Raw genomic sequence first — 19,378 nt, 5'->3', positions numbered from 1 at the left:
TTTGGTCACATGAGCAATGGGTGGGTTTAAACAAAATGTGCTATATTCTAAGTCAGATCCAGATGTAAATACCTTGAAATAAAAGCTGAAATGTTGATCTCGTCTCATATTATTTTTTTTTATGTCATACCCACATATTTTCAGTCTACAGAATAAATAAAGGAATTGGCCTCACTGTTCCAATACTTTTGGAGGAGAGTGTGTATAAGTCGTACTTTAGTGGGTCAAAAACACTATTGCATTTAATATAATTTAAAATTAGAATAAATGTTTATTTAATATTAAATAGCATGCAATTAAGTGCCCAAAAATATTTAATTCAGTTTGCACTTATGTATTTTATTTATGCAATAAGTACTCTTTTTAAAAGTATGGTAAAGTGTACTTTTTCATAAGGAAATACTGAATGTACATAATACATGATAATTTTAAGTCTCATTAAAACTTGATAAAACCATTTTTACTTAAATTTAGCAGACAATTTTATTCAAAGTTCTTCTGTTTATGGCTATGAATCAGTGGAAAATGTGTCACTTCCCTTTTAATTACCAATTACTGTGAACCAGCTGAGGCAGGAATGTACTGTATGTATGTCATAAAGTATAAAGGATCATGTCACTTACAGTGCACAACGATCTTGTGATCAATTCTCAGTTCTTCGTTCAACATAGCATGTCTGATCACACACTTGACAAGCTGTTGATTCATCTGTACAGTTGGAGTAGCAATCAGACTGCTTTTGACAGTCAACGTCCCATCCAGGTGTTTCACAGTGCTGGTCGATAGCTTCACAGAATCAGATAAAGTGCCCAAATGCCATGACACCTCAGCAGCAGACTGCGCTGTGGAAACTGTGCAGGTCACCAAAGTAACCTCTGAGCGTCCTGCCACAGGGACCGAATCCACAGTCACGCTCACATTAACGGGGCTCGGAGCTGGTGGGGATCATGAAAAACTAGATCAGTCAATCAAATCTTTTAGCGCATTTTAAGTGGAAAAAAGAGATTAAAACATAGATTTTATATATTTTAGACCCTTGTATTTGGTATTTGATAGTTTTAATGGAATGGTCAAACTCAGTCCTGGAGGGCCACTGTCTTGCAGAGTTTAGCTCTAACCCTGATAAAACTTACCTGCCCCTACTATAGTAATCCTAAAAGACTTGATTAGCTGGTTCTGGTGTATTTGATTAGGGTTGGAGCTAAACTCTGCACGACAATGCCCATCCAGGACTGTGTTTGCCCATCCTGGTTTTAAACTAAACAATTGCTAATGAAAGCAAGCAAGCAAGCAAGCAACTTTATTTATATAGCACATTTTCAAACAACAGACGTTGCCCCAAAGTGCTTTACAGAAGCGAAAACATTAAAATCCTATAACAAAGCAAACAAAACTCATTCGAAAGCTAAAGAAAATAAATACGTTTTTAAATAAGACTTAAAAGTGGCAATTGATGGAGCTGACCTCACGTGGAATGGGAGACTATTCCAGAGTTTGGGACCTACCACAGAAAAAGCACAATCTCCTTTTGATTTTAAATGACAACGAGGGACCTTTAAAAGCCATTGGTCAAAGGACCTGAGAACTCTAGAGGGGAAAAGGGAATAATAAGATCACTGATGTACTGGGGGGCAAGGCCTGATATGGCCTTGTAAACAAACAAGAGAACTTTAAAATCAATCCTGAATTTAACAGGAAGTCAATGTAAGGATTGAAGTACAGGGTTAATATGGTCTCTCTTTCTCACCATTAAAAGCCTTGCTGCTGCATTTTGCACTAACTGCATTAGCATTTTGCACTAGCATCATCTGGGGGAGACCAATATATAGAGAATTACAATAATCAATATTTGATGAGATAAAAAAGTGAACCACGATTTCCAAATCCTTCCTGGATAGAAAATGCTTTACTTTAGCAATTGATCTCAGGTTAAAAAATCTACTTTTAACAACGGCACCAATCTGTTTCTTAAAATTTAGTGATGAGTCCATAATTACCCCTAAACTCTTTACATGATCTTCAATCTTTATGGACAAGGAACCTAAATGATCAGGAAAGGTAGGTGAGATGGGAGAACCTACAATCAAAACCTCAGTTTTACTCTCATTTAATTGGGGAACGTTGCTAGAAAGCCAAAGTTTAATGTCGCTGTAACATTCCTGTACTCTGTCTAGCGAGCAGATTTTATCAAAGCTCACAGGAAGATAAAACTGGAGATCGTCTGCATAACAGTGGTATGCATTTCCATACTTCCGAAAAATAGAGCTTAGAGGAAGCATATACAGAGAGAAAAGCAACGGTCCCAAAATGGACCTCTGAGGTACACCACAAACTAAAGGGGCCAATGTGGAAGAAAAGTCTCCCAGATTCATAGCAACTGTCCTGTCTTTCAAATATGAGGCAAACCACTGAAGGGCTGTACCCTGGACAGCAATCCAACACTCCAGACAGTTGAGAAGAATCTCATGGTCAATCGTATCGAAAGCAGTGCTTAGATCTAATAAAACTAGAACAACATGTGATCCTGAGTCCAACGATGATAATATATCATTAGTGACCTTGAGCAATGCAGATTCTGCGCTATGACAGGGCCTAAAGCCCGACTGGAATGTGTCTAAAATATCAAAAGTAATCAAATGAGAATAGAGCTGTGAATAGACCACTTTCTCTAGAATCTTAGGAGCTGTTTACACCTGGTCACTTCATGCGTTTTCTGTGATCGGATAGCTATCCGATCGCGAAAAGACCAGGTGTAAATGCCCTCCGAAACGCATTCGAGATGGATTTGAATCCGATCGCTCAAACCACTTCAGGAGGTGGTCTGGACCGCATTCCAGACGAAACTGGACAAGTGTAAACGCATCTGGTTGTTGAAACCACATATGTAAATTTTACTCCTCCCAAAAATAATAAAAAACAAATGAGAGAGAGCTTGTTATAGGCTATATGTCATGTTATAGCCAGATATGACGATGCTACTGCTACACGCATCACAGCAGGTTAGCAGCTGAGCATCTATTCATTAAGCAAACGTGCAAACTATCGCAAATCAAAGTGAAAGTAATTCGCAGACACTTAACACACAATCATCATCTTTAAAAGTAAAGAAACGAAATGATCTTACAAGGGCTGTTACTGCTCTCTCTTATTGCGGTCTTTGATTTTGAAATTTTAGCTGATGATCAATAAAATGCAGCTCATATCTGTTGCTTTCGGTGACGTGCACTCTGTTAAATCTGCATATAGCGCGGGAATTGAAGATCGGATTTACATCCGTTTTGCAAAAACACATTTATGTGACCAGGTGTAAATGGAATCGTTTTGATAAATCAGATAGCTATCCGATCTGAGAAAACGCATGAAGTGGCCAGGTGTAAACAGCCCCTTAGAGATGAAAGGCAATTTAGAAATGGGTCTATAGTATATACTGTATGATCCAAATTAGTTATTTTTTAACAAGGGATGAAGAATTGCATGTTTGAAACTATTTGGTACTACTCCACTCATCAAGGAGCTGTTAATTATAGCTGTTAGGCTAGAACTCACAGTATGAAAAACATCTTTAAAAAGATGAGTAGGGAGAATATTAGCGTTGCCACCCGTCCCGGTTTTCCAGGGATTGTTCTCTTTTTTGAGCGACAGTCCCGGGAAATGTATATTCTTTTATTTGTTTTTTTGTGAAAATGTAGTAGTCTAGTCAGTGAAAAAGTTAGACGGCGCACGATTAATTGATGCTTCAGCTTTTCTGCACTCTAAGAGAGAATGTCACATTGCATATGTAGCAGATCCAATTCTGCACATAATGAATTTCACACAGCAGACAGCAGGATGGCTTCAAAACAGCTGAATTTATTGACCCGCCCTGGAAACATATGGGACAATTTGATCAATATTTTTCGTTGCGCCAACCTCTTCCCACATCACACACTGTGCACAAATCAACAGTTAGTTCACTCCACGTGCGTCCGATAAAACTCATACAAAACTCAAAATACACAATATGCATGTGTACAATCGATTCAATATAACATTGTGCTCAATGATCAATGAACTTTAACTGAATGAACTCCTCTTACATACCAACATTAAAGGACAAATCCAGTGAAAAATGAACCTAGGGGTAATTAACACATGGTTACCGAGTCGATCGTTCCCTGCGATGCGTTTTCAAGAAAATCGAATGTATAGAGTTTTATCTTTAAAAACAGATTAGCTCATAACACTAGTATATGGGGCACAGAGTAAGTAAAAATAAATCGCTAGTTAATACCACTAACAAGGCTCAAAATAGCCTCACACTAACACGGTAACATAATGAGGGTCCTTACATACAAACCGAAGCATTGAGAACTTTGTAAGTGTACAGACAGTTTAATAAGAAGATAGTTTATAAAGACAGTACATTACGCGTTGACATGCAGGAGCCATCTTGGAAAACAGTCTCGACTAATCGAGCCACGAACGCCGTGCTACGTTAGATTTCACAAACGTAATTCCTATCGACCAGCTATCCTATCGACGGCGTTCTTATCTCTAAGTAGTTCTTAACCTATTCCTTAACCTCTCTCTTAACCTTATGGCACGATTCCCGAAACGTTCGTACGCTAAGTATATCTTCTGTAAGTCACACTTTCGTAAGGTTGGTCTGGACCACTCTTAGCTTTACCTTATCACTGTTGCAGGTCTATATGAATATAATTCTGATGTTTTAATACACCCAGACAGTATTAAATTAGGCTAATTCAAGTGTTTTCATGCAAAGAATAAAATTGTCATTACACTGATTGTTGTTAGATTTTTAATTATATTATTATACAATATTATTAATTTAATTAAAACGCTCTTTTAAAGGCCAGTGAAAGCATAGGCTACTGTCAGTTAAGTCCTATTCGGACGCTAATATTGTTTCTCATGGGCTCGTCCGGTATTTTAAACATTTACAGGGGTAAGTCGGTGATTTTAGTGCCGTCCGAATCCATAATATCAGTGTTTTTCCCTGGCCAAATTAGTACCTTCTGTTTTTTGACAAACAGGTCGTGTGGTAATTTAATTGCCGTCTGAATCCACATCTCTGAGTTTACAAGAGATTCAAAATTCACGGTTTAAATCCTTTTTGATCACTGCCGAGCACCGTACGCAAGATGTAAACTTTTATTACTGAAATGCTGGAAAGTATTTACAAGAACAATATTTCATCGCAGCTCCACCTCAGCGAACAAAAATGGGAAAGAGAAGAAGGCACGTCAATTTTTGAAAAGGTTATTGTGGCAGCAATATATGTTACAATTTTAAAATATGTAGGCTAGGCTATTATAGGCTATTATAGTTTGGATTATTTTTTATAATATCCAATAATCATAATAAATTGCAATTTCAACTATTTCTGAAGTGCTTCATTTATAAAGATCACCGCTTTCTCACATAAACAGCCCCTGCACGAGAGAATAATTGATTCTCGAGCCATCGATATCAAACAATTCAGCACCATCGCCACGGACAGCGCCGGGTAACGTTGCACGTAAGAAGGTATATCTTAAGCAGCTTCCTAAGGTATGGTTCGGGGAACACACTTAGGAACATAAACAACTTTGGTAAGATATATCTTTCGAGCTTTCTTAGCACGCTAAGAGTGAGCGTTATCGGGAAACCGGGCCCTGGTCGTTACTTTTGTTATTTTAGTATTTTTGAAAGAAAATGTTTTAGGTTTTAACCCAACCCATAGTGTGTGTGTGTGTGTGTATTGCAAAACAACAAATTTACATATTTTACTACAAAATTCTGAGTAAAATAAGACACACAGGGATTTTAAACGTTCAAACATTTTATACATTTGTTTGCCATACAAAAAGCAAGAAAAGTTGTCTATTTCCTTTAAATAAAACTTTTACTTTATTTTATTCTTTAAAACAGACTGATGACCAGCATCTTTTATTAGTACTGTAGCCGAGCAGTTTCCTCACATGAGTAAAACACAATTTTCACTTAGAAAACTTTTTAAATGTATGCATGTACCTTTTTTTCTTTTGACAAACCTACATTTCAGGTTATACCTGTGTGTGTGTGTAACAACCACAAGGGATACATGTTGACGCCTAAGTGTCGGGTACAGTGCAAACATGCAATACTCAAGAAATCTAATCTTAGTGTAATCTTCGTGTGGTCAGAACACAAAACTTTGTGTTGAGTGATCCAGACAAAGCTTCATGCTAGAAAATATCATGGAAGTCACTAGCCCTTCAACATCCAGCACAAAATTAAAGAGATGAACTATTACCATCTTCTTTGACCCCCAAAAACGGGTGATAACAAGGTTCTATCAAAGCGACACAATATATAGTTAGATATTTGTGTGTGTGTGTGTGTGTGTGTGTGTGTGTGTGTATAGTTGTGCTAAACTCTTTGTGTGTATTTTTACACGCCAACATATTCTGTCAGGGGTGTGTCACACCACTCTGATGCAAAGTTTCACACTCTTGAATAACTTTCAAACATAATATTTATACAGGAGTTACTGTATGTGTGTCCAAAACACCTGTACATTTCAAAAGACCAAATCAGTAAGAAAAGAGGGCACAGCATACATTGAAAAGTAACATTTATAATAAATACACAAAATCCATTCGTGAGCAATTGTGAAAGTTTGTTCATTTTGTCTTGTAAGTGTTGTTTTATCACTCCACTAGTGTCCATCTTATTCAGATAGCACTATTTTGTTTGTTGGACTCTCCTTTGAGAACTGTCAACATTCGGTGTTTATAGGAATAAATGCAAATTAAGAATTTGAGTGATAGTCTTTCTGCTTGAGAGTGTTTGACTAAGTTGATATTTTTTAGTGCAACTTTACAGCTATCTATGATGTGGGATCACATGAAGCATCAGCACGAAAAGTAAGTTATTCTGTTTTACACTTAATCTGTTACAAATGAATCACATCTGACTATTGCACTGAGAGCTGCACATTCATTAACGTTTGAGGCTGGTAAACAAAGTCCCACACTCTGGTAAAACCTGCAGATAAAATAAAAAAATGACGTGCGAAGAAATCACCATGTAAAAATAAGACCCCAAATCACTAAGAAAATAAGTTAGGCCATACAAAAATTGTTTATGATGCATACAGAATATAGAAAACTCAAGTGATGAGCAATTTGTAAGTTTGTTACACGTTTGTAAGTATGGTTTTGCAAATGACTTTTTATTACTCCACTAGATTTAGTCATCTTATTGAGATGACACTGTTCACATTTCTTTGTTTGTTGGTCTGTGTTTTGTTTTAGGCGAAGACAAACCGATGTAAGTTCATGCTATTCCGCACATGGGAAAACATGTGTGATGAACGCAGGCCTTTCATTTAAGAGGCTTTTTAAATATATGACTGAACTTTCTCTTTTTGACAAACCAGTATTTCATATTATATTACATTATACTTAATATTATATTAAGTTGTTTAACGTCCGCAGAATTGTTTATTTCAACGTCCCGCTTAACATTAAAGATTATAGTTTGTTTTCAATTGTTATCACCATCTTCTTTGACTCAAATAAAGGTACTATATGTGCTTAAAATCTTTGTACATTTTTTGCTCTTCTGTCAGATTTGTTAGAGGAACTATGCCACACTGTTGTAATGCAAACTCATTAAGAACTATAAAGTTACATGTCCTTGTAAAGACTATGAATAAAATTCAAACATATTCGTTATACAGGATTTATGTGTGCACAAAAGTAAATTCAAGAGGTCAATTTATTACGAAAGAGTGTAAGGCAAAGATACAATTAGCCATAAAGAATACAGAAATCCTCTCTCCTGGTCTATTGTGAAAATTTATGTCGATACAGTATGTAAAATGATATTTTTCCACTAATCGATGACCCGCTTTACATTTAGTTTCTTTGTTTTGTACAGTTTGTAAAGACTACTCTCTGAGCGTGGCCAAACATGTTCATAGGAAGAATGAAAACATGAACAAATACCGCATTTTGAGAATTAAATGTCAGTCCTTCTACATGACACTGCTTGAGACTAAACCAATGAAATTTATTTTAGGACATCTTTCTGGTCTGTCTACGCTGTGGGATCGCAAGACACAATGAACCAACATGAAAAGTGAGTTATGCCGTTTTTCTGTTACCTATTCAACCATTACACTTCAAACTTTTCGAACTATTACACTTAAAACTGCACTTCAGCGCACAGTCATAGATACACAGTTCTTTTGTGTTTGTCTCTAAACAACTGTTAAGTAAATGAAGTACAGTTGATAAGTAGTAATTTTAAGTGAAAGGTGCAATGTTTCTGTCCATGCCAATACTTTGACACCAGTGTTTTAGGCGTCTGTCTTTTAGGTTTGATCCAAAAAACAGACGGTGTGTTTTATGTCTTAATATTTTGTTCTCCTTTTTTTTTCTTTTTTTATGAAAACATGCAGTTTTTGTTCACATCAGCAGAGTACCAAAATGTTTTAGTATATCGTAAATTTCAATAGTTAGCTAGCAAATGCAAGTGAACTGTTTATTACTGTGATAACTTACAGTTATATGTGAAACAAGCTCAGTCACATCAGAGTTGAATTGGAACAGTTATTGTCCTGCATGTTTAACAGTGCTAGTGTTCTTGGCCTCATCAAAGTTCACACAAGGCACAATGTTTTCACTGTGGTGCGTTTCATTCTTCCAAAGTTCCATTGCTTCAAAGTTTAATTGTAGCATGTAACAGTTGGAGACTATTTATTTATTTATTTTTTATGCTACTTTGATTTTGTGTGCACTTTTCCTGAAACAAACTGTTTTAGAAATTGTTAACCGTGTGTATGTGGGTGTGTCTGTCTCCCTTACACTTTGAAAAACAACTGTTTCCTCTAATCTGCTGTAATTTTAGTGAGCTCTAGGTGTTCTCGGCTTCTCCTTGTTCAAATAAGACAATGCTCCCATGAATTTTGGGGTGGTATGTGGATATAGAATGCAGCACAAGGAACTCTTAAATATTTAATCTAATAAAACATCTATGTAGTGTTTTTAAAAACACCGTAAAACAAAGGTATGAAGACATCTTTCTATCAGAGACCTTCACAATCTATTTGTAAAACAAAATACAGTGCATCAGAGTACAACGATTTACCAGCAAATTACTGTAATCACTTTTGTTTGAAGAAAAAAAAAAACTGGTTAATCTCACTAAGTGTGATGTTTTATGACTACTGAAGGTGTCACATCCTTAGAGCATTACAACCCTGGATGTTTCTCACCTACAGCCCAGCCTCCTGAATTTGGTATTTAAATAAGATTTAGGATAGCAAGTAAAAATCTAGTGTTGCAATGCTACTCCAAAAACTCCTGAAAACATCTAGAGTGATGTGTGTAACACCGACAAGAACAGCAACAGATGAACAGTTAACAAGCTTAAACAGATGAAGACCTTCACTATCCACTCTAGAAAATTAGTTTGACAAAGTTTCTACATGAAGATGAAGATTTTGTGAAATAGGACTTTCTGATGTCTGATGATCGTGTAGGAAGATTTGTGTTTGACAAGGGGTCACAAAAATCTCAATCTCAGCTCTCAGATTCTGTCAATTTTATTACGAAATTCAAACAATAAATACCGTTTTGCCGTTTGTAATTGTGACGCGACAGATCCCTAGCGGCACGTGACCCGATCATCTCTACTAGCTAATAGTAAATAAACACGAATGAACAATGTTGAAAGAAACAGTACAGCTTACCGAAATTCTTCATACATAATATCGATCAATCAATCAAACAAAGGGGTCAATAAAACAGCTGGAGAACAATTATGTCACATAACATTTACCTCAGGAAGGCCATTTAATGACCATAATATAGGCACGTTTGTTGGCTAGAAAAAGAGCTATGTAGCCTATGTATTGTTTCTTGAGAAAAATTAACGCCTATCTTGTGTACCTAATATTTATCCAAATGAGTCAATATTAAATCAAATCACAAGAATTGAATTGAAATCGTGAAATTTCTAAAAAAAAAAAAAAAAAAAAAAAAAAACGTAGCTTGCCAGAAATTGTACCATATAAACATTGTAACATGTTGTCACTAAACCTAATAAAATTCAGTTTAGTTACTAAAATGTTTTGACAATCACAATACACTTATTGTGATGCAAGTTTTTTTTTGCAACCCCCCCCTAATCTCCCTCCAAGTTAAACTCAAAAGTATACAAAAAAAAAAAAACATTTTTAAAAATAACACATTTAATGGTGAATTGTTCATTTGCATACACGAGCAGTAACTGCACTACATGTACATATTCACTATGAAGGACTAAAAATGACAGAACGAAAAATAAATAAATAAATAAATAAAAGTAGAAATAAATAAGTAAATGCAGAAATAATAGTGAAAATAAATACATTTTGGTAATATAAATGGCTATTTCTGTATTTTTACATGTATTTATTTATTTATTTATGCATTTCTATATGTATTTATTTATGTATTTATACATTTATTTATATTTTTATGTATTTATATATTTATTTATTTATATATTTATATATGTATTTATTTATACATTTATTTATTCCTACATTTATTTATTTCTGTTTTTCCACATTTCTACATTTATTTATTTCTGTATTTCCACATTTCTACATTTATTTATTTCTGTATTTCCACATTTCTACATTTATTTTTCCCTGCGCATGTATGCTAATTGACCAATGGCTAAGCCACGCCCCCTCAACTCACTCGGAAACAGTCAACATTCGGTAACAGGCGCTGTGGCAGCTGTCACAGTAGGAGACATTTCACAGGAGGCAATTGATGATTTTTTGGAGACAGAAAGATTATATATCATCTCGATGTCACCAAAAGGGCCTTAATATGCATTGGAGGGTTATATTAATAATTTTATTGTTGAGAAGGTCGATAAGCTTCAGCTCCAGAACAAAGATTTACAGTTCACAGTGTAAACGTTATAGTTTGGTGCTATTTCGCTTCAAACGCTCGCTTTATACGCGCGTCCTATTCGCTTTGGATTCAAAATGTTCAAGCGTCGAACTAGACGCGGATACGCGCGAATTTGACGCTCTATTCGCGTTTGGTGTGAGCGCAGAATAATGAACAGGCTGCGATGTCAAGATTGCATTGCTGGAATGTGTTTATGTGTGTTTGTGTGTGTGTGTGTGTCAGAGAGCGGGCGCGATCGAACAGTGGAAACATAAAAACATACTCCATTTTGTTCATACAGGACATAATTAAAACTGCAAAGTGTTTAGCCTACTTATATTTGTGTAAAACACAACATTGTGCTTTTGTCAAACTGTAAACTCTTGTCAAACTGTAACCTACAACTGTCACCCAACCAAAATCACACACACACGCTGTTTAAAAGCCAAAATGACAAGAAAAAACATAAAAACGAATGAAAACTGATAACCGCAATGCCTTGCAATGGACAAGCAAGCAGAGAATGTCCGGGTTAGCTATGCGTACTGTGATTGGCTCATCGCGTTTGGGGGCGTGGCTTAGCCATTGGTCAATTAGCATACATGCGCAGGGAAAAATAAATGTAGAAATGTGGAAATACAGAAATAAATAAATGTAGAAATGTGGAAATACAGAAATAAATAAATGTAGAAATGTGGAAATACAGAAATAAATAAATGTAGGAATAAATAAATGTATAAATAAATACATATATAAATATATAAATAAATAAATATATAAATACATAAAAATATAAATAAATGTATAAATACATAAATAAATACATATAGAAATGCATAAATAAATAAATAAATACATGTAAAAATACAGAAATAGCCATTTATATTACCAAAATGTATTTATTTTCACTATTATTTCTGCATTTACTTATTTATTTCTACTTTTATTTATTTATTTATTTATTTTTCGTTCTGTCATTTTTAGTCCTTCATAATTCACAGGAATGATTATTGTAAACAAGATTTAATTTTGATTTATTTATTTACCTACCCATCTCTCTCTCTCACACACACACACACACACTAACCCGACCCCTAAACCTACCCATCTCTCTCTCTCTCTCACACACACACACACACACACACACACACACTAACCCGACCCCTAAACCTACCCATCTCTCTCTCTCTCTCTCTCACACACACACACACTAACCCGACCCCTAAACCTACCCATCTCTCTCTCTCTCTCTCTCTCTCTCTCTCTCTCTCTCTCTCTCTCTCTCTCTCACACACACACTAACCCGACCCCTAAACCTACCCATCACACACATACACACAAGTCAAGCGTTTTTTGTCTATAAAACGCCGATAGCAGGCCGGGTGAAACCCGTAGTTGTTGGGACATCAGAGACCGGTTTGTCCAGGAGGGCAACATGTTTATTAGCAATAGCTAACGTTAGCTCCGTATTGTCCGACGTTTTGAGCCATTCCTACGCACATTGCTTGATTTTTTTCCCATCGGACTTCAGTAAAGGGCTGCGGACCTTTCCCACCATCTTTTCCGACATGAAGAATACACTTTACGGGTGTTAATCGAGCTTGATCGCCGCTATAAGATGAAGGTGCGCTGCTTACGTCCTCCTCCATGTTTACATGTGCGTAGTGATATTGGCTTGATTTCGGCTCTGACCTACTTACATTTTCGATGCTGATTGTTTGAAAATCTAGCTCAACAGTTTTATATGTCTCAATACGCAGTCAATATAGTGCGCCAATAAATTACACTTTTCTCATTAACTGCAGGATAATGCGTGGAGAACTTTTTGCTTGGATACCTTTTATTAATGTTGAACATATTGAGCAAAAGAAAAAGTAGTGCCCCATTTGTCGGAACGAAACTGAACGATACAGCTCACGTACAGCGGCCTAACAGGTATGTAACACCTCAAAGCTGGAGCTGGTCCTGATTTGAGTACTATTATTGGTTTTATATATGGGAACTGCAATGCAGCAACACTTTCATTTCCCTGTCATGCAGGAGGCTAAAGAACAACCACTTATTGCGGCTGTTATTGTATTTTGCTGTGTATACTTAAATTATGCCCCATTATATAATTGTGAGGTTAAGCATTAATGTAATTAAATCACTAAAAACCACATGGTCTGTTTGTCTAGATGTGATGATGACGCAATATCAATAGCTCTGCTATGGAAGCATGAAAAAACGGTGGAGTGTTCCTTTAAGCATTCATGTAATTAAATCACTAAAAACCACATCTGTTTGTCTAGATGTGATGATGACGCAATATCAATAGCTCTGCTTTAAAATAAACATTTCATTCCATGTCATAACTAAACACAGCTTGGACAGAATAAACATAGATATAATGTTTTCTCAATGAAAATAAGACTTGGTCCTGTTATAAAAATAAAACCTAAAAATAACCTGCAGGAAACGTTCTGAGAAAGTTCTCTTTAGGTTATTAAATAACAACCTGCAGGGAACCTTCCCAGAACGTTCTCTTTAGGTTATAAAATTAAACCTAAAAATAACCTGCAGGGAACGTTCTGGGAAGGTTCTCTTTAGGTTATAAAAATAAAACCTAAAAATAACCTGCAGGGAACGTTCTGTGAAGGTTCTCTTTAGGTTATAAAAATAAAACCTAAAAATAACCTGCAGGTAACGTTCCCAGAACGTTCTATTTAGGTTATAAAAATTAAACCTAAAAATAACCTACAGAGAACGTTCCTAGAACGTTCTTATTTGGTTCCCAAAAAAATAACCAAATGGGAACCATATGGGAACGTTAGGGGAACGTTCTGTGTTTGCTGGGGATGACTGCTATAGATTCATATTGGTTTACTGCATGCATAGTGATACTGAATCGTGATAAGAAAAACATTGTCATCATAGAAATACTTTTCATATAGGCTATATCAATATTTTTTAAGTAACATTAAATATTTTATTTCAAATATACTTTCTCATTACATTAATTTTGAAACGAAGAGCGGTCTGCAATACAGGGACGGACTGGGGCTAAAAAACAGCCCTGGACTTTCTCCCAAATAGGCCCATCATCCGGCCATTCGCCCCTAGCCATGTGTGATAGACATTAGCCAGGATGTCCTGATACTATGCCACAATACGCCTATCAGACAAGGTATTCACAGCAATTAACATCTCAAAACCAATGATGATAATTGGGGTTGTGTTTATTAATGGAGCCTCAGCCTTTAAATAAAAACAAAAAAATGTGCAATGCCATAAAATACAAATAATGAAATGTCACTGGCTACAGAAACCCCAAATTACACAAACTTGTAATTATAAAACATAGTTACTATACCAGGGTCCAACCTTTTTGTGTGCGAGAGCTACCTCAAGGGATAAAATAATCTAGAAGGAATTTTTATTTGTTATACTCCAATATTTATTATACATATAACATGGTGAAGCTTTTTTACTTTACACCATCATATGCGAAATAATAAAATATCTTGATATTCTGGTTCAGACTTACAAGCGTTAAAAAAAAAAAAAAATTCCTGAAAAATTATGAAAATATTTGATTTTTTTGTTGATTTTCTATAAACCTATTGTATGTGTTATCAAAAACAGTAGCCCAAACATTTAGTATAAATATAAATGAAAAATAAATAAATAAACTGCCATAACTTATAAACAAAACATTACTGCATTACATTTAATAGGCCTACATACATGACTATATTAATATAACAGCATTTTTTAATATGAATACAGGCACATTTCTGCCAAAAAAGTTTGTTTTACTAAAGTTAATTCATAAGTTGTGGTATGAAATGTCTTCTAACTGGTTTGTTCTCGGAACAATGTTTTTTGCGTCAATATGTTGAGAATATTATATCAGCGCTGTTTCATCTGGCTTTTATCAAGCTTAAATCACATAGTCATCTGTGTGTTTATAATAGAGATAGAGAATTCTGCGCTGAATTGAAATGCTTCTCAGTGGATCGCGCAGCTCTGTGTAATAATGTTCGCGTGATCGAGATCAGCCCGCACAGCTGCTTTGGCCGCGATCGCTGTTTTTTTGGGCCGAGCTGATAATGCTCTTCGCTGCTCAGATCAAACAAGTTTTGTTCCGCTTTTTGAGCGTTTGCCATTTGATGTTTCTCATACGCAACGCAAATGACAGCGTATAATCAAAAAGAGTTGGGTAATTTTGTAGAGGCAAAAGTTCAAATTGAAACGTTTAGTTGAAAAGGTCGCAAAATGATACCATTTATTCGAAGTCTGGAACCCCGACGGCAAGTTGGGGCTATTTATACAGTGGTGTAGTCTACGTGATACGCAGGTATACGCCGTATACCCACTAGAAAAGGCCAAGGATTTGCGTATACCCACTTAAAAAAAGCGTGAGGATACGTATCAACTTCGTTTTGTGTCAGAACTTTCACACTTTCATTCATAAATTCATCCCGTCTGTGTTTGCGAAGCGACGGATCGAATCGCGGAATCCAGTCACAAATGGAACGTGCTATATAAAGCAGAACGTCACGGAATTTGGCTATTTTTGAATGAATAAATCAAAAGTAGCTGCTGTACAATGAATAAAATCTCGATATGGACTAGTGTCTATGCATATTAAAGCTAAAAGAGACTGCAATTGTTCTACGCGTCTCTGGGAATGAGCGCTCAGTGTGTGCTCCACTACACACACACACACACACACACACACACACACGGAAGCACGCGTGACTCACGCTCGTGGTGTTTTCAGCGTTTCACTGTATTGAGATGATGTAAGCTACACATGTGCATTTCATCGCAGAGCTGCTATCACTTGATGAGAATTTCACCATTTCATTTGATAAAACTATCGCCATTCATTCGTTTCATATACACATAGAAACTGAAATGTCTTTACGACAACCTGTCAAAATAAGTTCTGTATAACTTGTAGAAATTATAACAGAAATATATTACTATTGCACAGAGTATACTTCAGGCCTAATAATAATAATAATAATAGTTTATTAAAACACACAGAAACTCAAATGTCTACAACCCACCAAAATAAAAGACCATTTTCAAAAACACCATTTCTAAAAGTAAATTTGTATTTGTGCCTATAATGTTTTGAAAAAAAAATTGTTGAAAATTATCAACTGATAAAACCCGTATTCATATAACATCTAAGGCTAAAGGTAGCTCTTAACTGACTGAGTTAGATGGTGATTAACACTAAACAGTAGAAAATCAGTCCAGTCTCCCTAGCTGTAAATGTCATTGGCTGTTAAAGTCTTGTGTTGCTTATAATAAATTGACATGTTGATATCATAATGCTCTCAATTACATGTCGATGCATACTGTATGCATTAGTGAGTGTGGTGGTGCTTATGGGGTGACGCTCTGGGATGGGTGAGGGGTGAGTAGAAACTAGACTACACCACTGTATTTATAGAATGTGTTTAGCACATTCTATAAATATGCAACTCATATGCACTCAGGTGCAACTCATATGCACCACGTTGGAGACCACTGCTATACTATAACTTAACTATTCAAATATAATGTAAGCAAATTTAAAAGTGCAGCCTTATAAAACTAATTTCTGTCAGTGGCTATAGGCCGACTCTTCTTCCTCAGTTGTTGTTTTTTACACATAGCATATAAGTGATCATATTAGTGCCCCTGCTGTTGGCTGTTCATATTGCTTTATTAGACTTTTTTTTTTTTTTTTTTGCCGACGGCCCTCGGTTGGACGGCCGTTCTGGACTTTTCCAGAACGCACAGATTGTCAGTCCGTCCCTGCTGCAATATGATAAAAGGTTTCGAATCACAGTATTTTCACCGCACCTGAATACGCTCTTTATAAATGGTGTTGTGTGTAGCTAACTTCACCTTTCAAAAAGAAAATAAATCAGTGCAAATAAAACGCATAATGAGCAAAGTATTATCAAATGCAAACTACACATTATACAGGCTATTTACAGATATGCACTTGCTTCCTTATCAGTTTACATTATATTTTCGATTCCTAAACTGTCATCAGATTACTTTTGTGAACTTTGCCAATATTTACCCAGACCGTGTCATGAAAAATAGTTTCTGCATTTCTAACAGTTGTTTAACCACGATATTATTTCAAATTAGAAACATATTAAACAGGTTAATCGCTTACCTTCTGTCTTACTGGTGAGAAGAAAATACGAAACAATAACAGTGGTAAAAAAGTGACAGGAAAACATGTCTTTTATGGCACCTCATCCGTGTTAACTGAGTAAAGAAAGCCTCACTTTGTTTACATGATCCTATCTTGTCACCTCCGGTAAGCCTCGCTGGGAAGTGAACCTTAACCATTCCTAGCGTGGATGCAGTCAACATTCTCGAACCACTCTGATAATAAATAAAGAAACCACACACGGGCGCGCACACCCACACACAGACCAAGACAACTGTTCAGCATGAAATCGAAACTCTCTTCGATTTTAGAATTAAGAAAAAATTAAAAATGGTTAATTGAGATTTATATTTAAATGTTAACTTTTATCCCCATCTGGCTTCATAATACCCATTGTAAAAAAAAATATTGTGTCCTATTAGAAGCACCTAGTAGCCTACTGCAATGCTTCATTTTTTTTTTTTTTTTTTGCTGCACTTATGTTGTAGCTCCTCGAACTTTACTTTACATGGTCTCCTAATCCTCCCCGAATCTTCTAATTGTCTCCATCACTCCACCAATAAGCTGGTGTGTGGTGTGTGTTCTGGCTCTACGGATTTTGTCGTATCATAAAGGTGGATGCTTCCCACTGGTGGTGGTTGAGGAGATTTTTCTCTTATAATGTAAACTTTTTGAGTGTTCAGAAAACTGCTATATGGGCCATTCTACAGAATTGGTGCAAACTGCTGTCCCTCATCCAAAAAACACATTTGAAAAGCATTTAATTATTAAAATCTTAGATGTTTACTAAGATCCTTCAATTATCTATTGAAACCCACAATAATATTTAAGATTTCAGTAAGCTTTATATATATAGGCTATAATCATCATTTATGGGCTACTTTCAATTAGGAGGTGGCTGTCCCAAACCTTAACCCCTAAATTTCAACTTGTGAAAATGATATTGGAAAAAAATTTGCACATTTTTCCATTTTTGTTTTAAAAAAAATATTTTTTGTTATTTTTTAAAAAATGAAGTTAAAAAAAATATTTATTTTATATTTTATTTTTAAATCATTAAACTTTATCTAAAAAAAAACATGTCCTGCATTTTCATGTCACTACCAAAACAGTGAATGTTGTAGTCCATTGGCTGAGACCAATTTTAACCACACCCCTACATTTTTGATCAGGAAATATTCCTGTGTCCCTCTCTCTCATGTGCTATATGGTGAGTAGATTGATCCCATCATTTTGAGGTAAATGTGTTCTAAAGTCTAAAAATCTGTGTGTAAATTTAAGGAATGTCACTACCAAACTCATTTTTTTCTGCTATTGAGAAAATTTTTTTGGATGTTATTCCATAAAATTTAGTTGTTATATGTATTCAACTGTTCTGACCAGTGATTGCTAACCATGTGCTGATTAGCATCTTCGAGCTAGGCTCAAAAGTATCTAAAATTGTCACCACCAAAACAGTCACAACCGAAACATGTCTTGAAGTTTCGGTTGTGACATTATTGTTTTGGTAGTGACAAAAGCAGTGTTTCCCACACATAGACTAATTCGTGGCGGTGCGCCACAGAATCAACACCGGCCGCCACAAATTGCGTTTCGTTATAAAAAATTTTTTTACGCAATTTAAAACACGCAGCGTGTTCATTCAGCGGCATTTCCTTTCCCTGCTCTCCCTCCGTCTCTCTGTCACTCACGCGTCTCTCTCACAAGCGATTTTTTTTTGTCTCGCCAAAGCCTTATTTGATCGGTGAGTGATGTAGATGACTGCTGCGCTTGTGACTATGGATATGGAATTATTATTGTGCCAATAAAAATGAATGTAACTTTTCAAGAAACTAATGAAAATATAAATTGAAACTAAATAAATTATCTCTGAAACTGAAAAAGAATTAATCGCAGGCAAATTTTTTGCCTTCGTTTTTAATACACTGCATGTTTTGCTAACTATTTCTCATATTTCAATCACTGATCTGAACTTACAAATGCGCTTTCAGAGTTTTCATTTACGCTTCTGAAGTTCTCTTACGAGAGTTCTCTCGTACTGCGTTTTTACTAAAACGCTACGGGAAAAGTCTCTTTTCACGAAACACTGAAGCAAAAAATTATCCTTTAATTTTCATATATGTAAAACGCATTGCAGCAGCAGTCAGCTATGGCAAAACGGCTTGCTCGCTCATTGGCTGCTCTGCGGAACTGCATAAGCCTATCGAGCGAGGCCTGGGGTGACGTCAGGCCAATGAGGGCGCTTCGCGCCCTCCTCGCCACTTCCCGCCGAGACGGGCGTGGCTTACCT

At 35.8% G+C, this 19,378-nt stretch overlaps 1 protein-coding gene across 8 annotated transcripts in view; it reads right to left on the bottom strand.

The window, feature by feature from the left end:
* Positions 1-19,378, bottom strand: part of LOC311088483 (nectin 1a) — an 80,157-nt gene that overhangs the window by 10,537 nt on the left and 50,242 nt on the right. For 3 of the 8 annotated variants that reach the window (XR_014607508.1, XM_084122617.1, XM_084122618.1), the window contains exons 1-2: positions 17,204-17,303; positions 624-935 (exon numbers count right to left, since the gene is read on the bottom strand). Coding sequence is in view for 6 of the 8 variants with exons in the window: in XM_084122617.1 (XP_083978743.1) it covers positions 624-935; positions 17,204-17,291 (400 nt within the window). In the remaining 2 variants the exon portion in view is untranslated. Of the gene's footprint in view, positions 1-623; positions 936-17,088; positions 17,304-19,378 lie in introns of those variants that run through there. The other 5 variants (XM_084122620.1, XM_084122621.1, XM_084122622.1 and 2 more) reach the window with 2 other exon arrangements.

This window comes from Abramis brama (assembly GCF_963993115.1).
Source record: "Abramis brama genome assembly, chromosome: 8".
NCBI classification, from domain to species: Eukaryota; Metazoa; Chordata; class Actinopteri; order Cypriniformes; family Leuciscidae; genus Abramis; species Abramis brama.
Note: the sequence above shows the minus strand (reverse complement) of the source record. Positions and strands in the feature narration are given on the sequence as shown.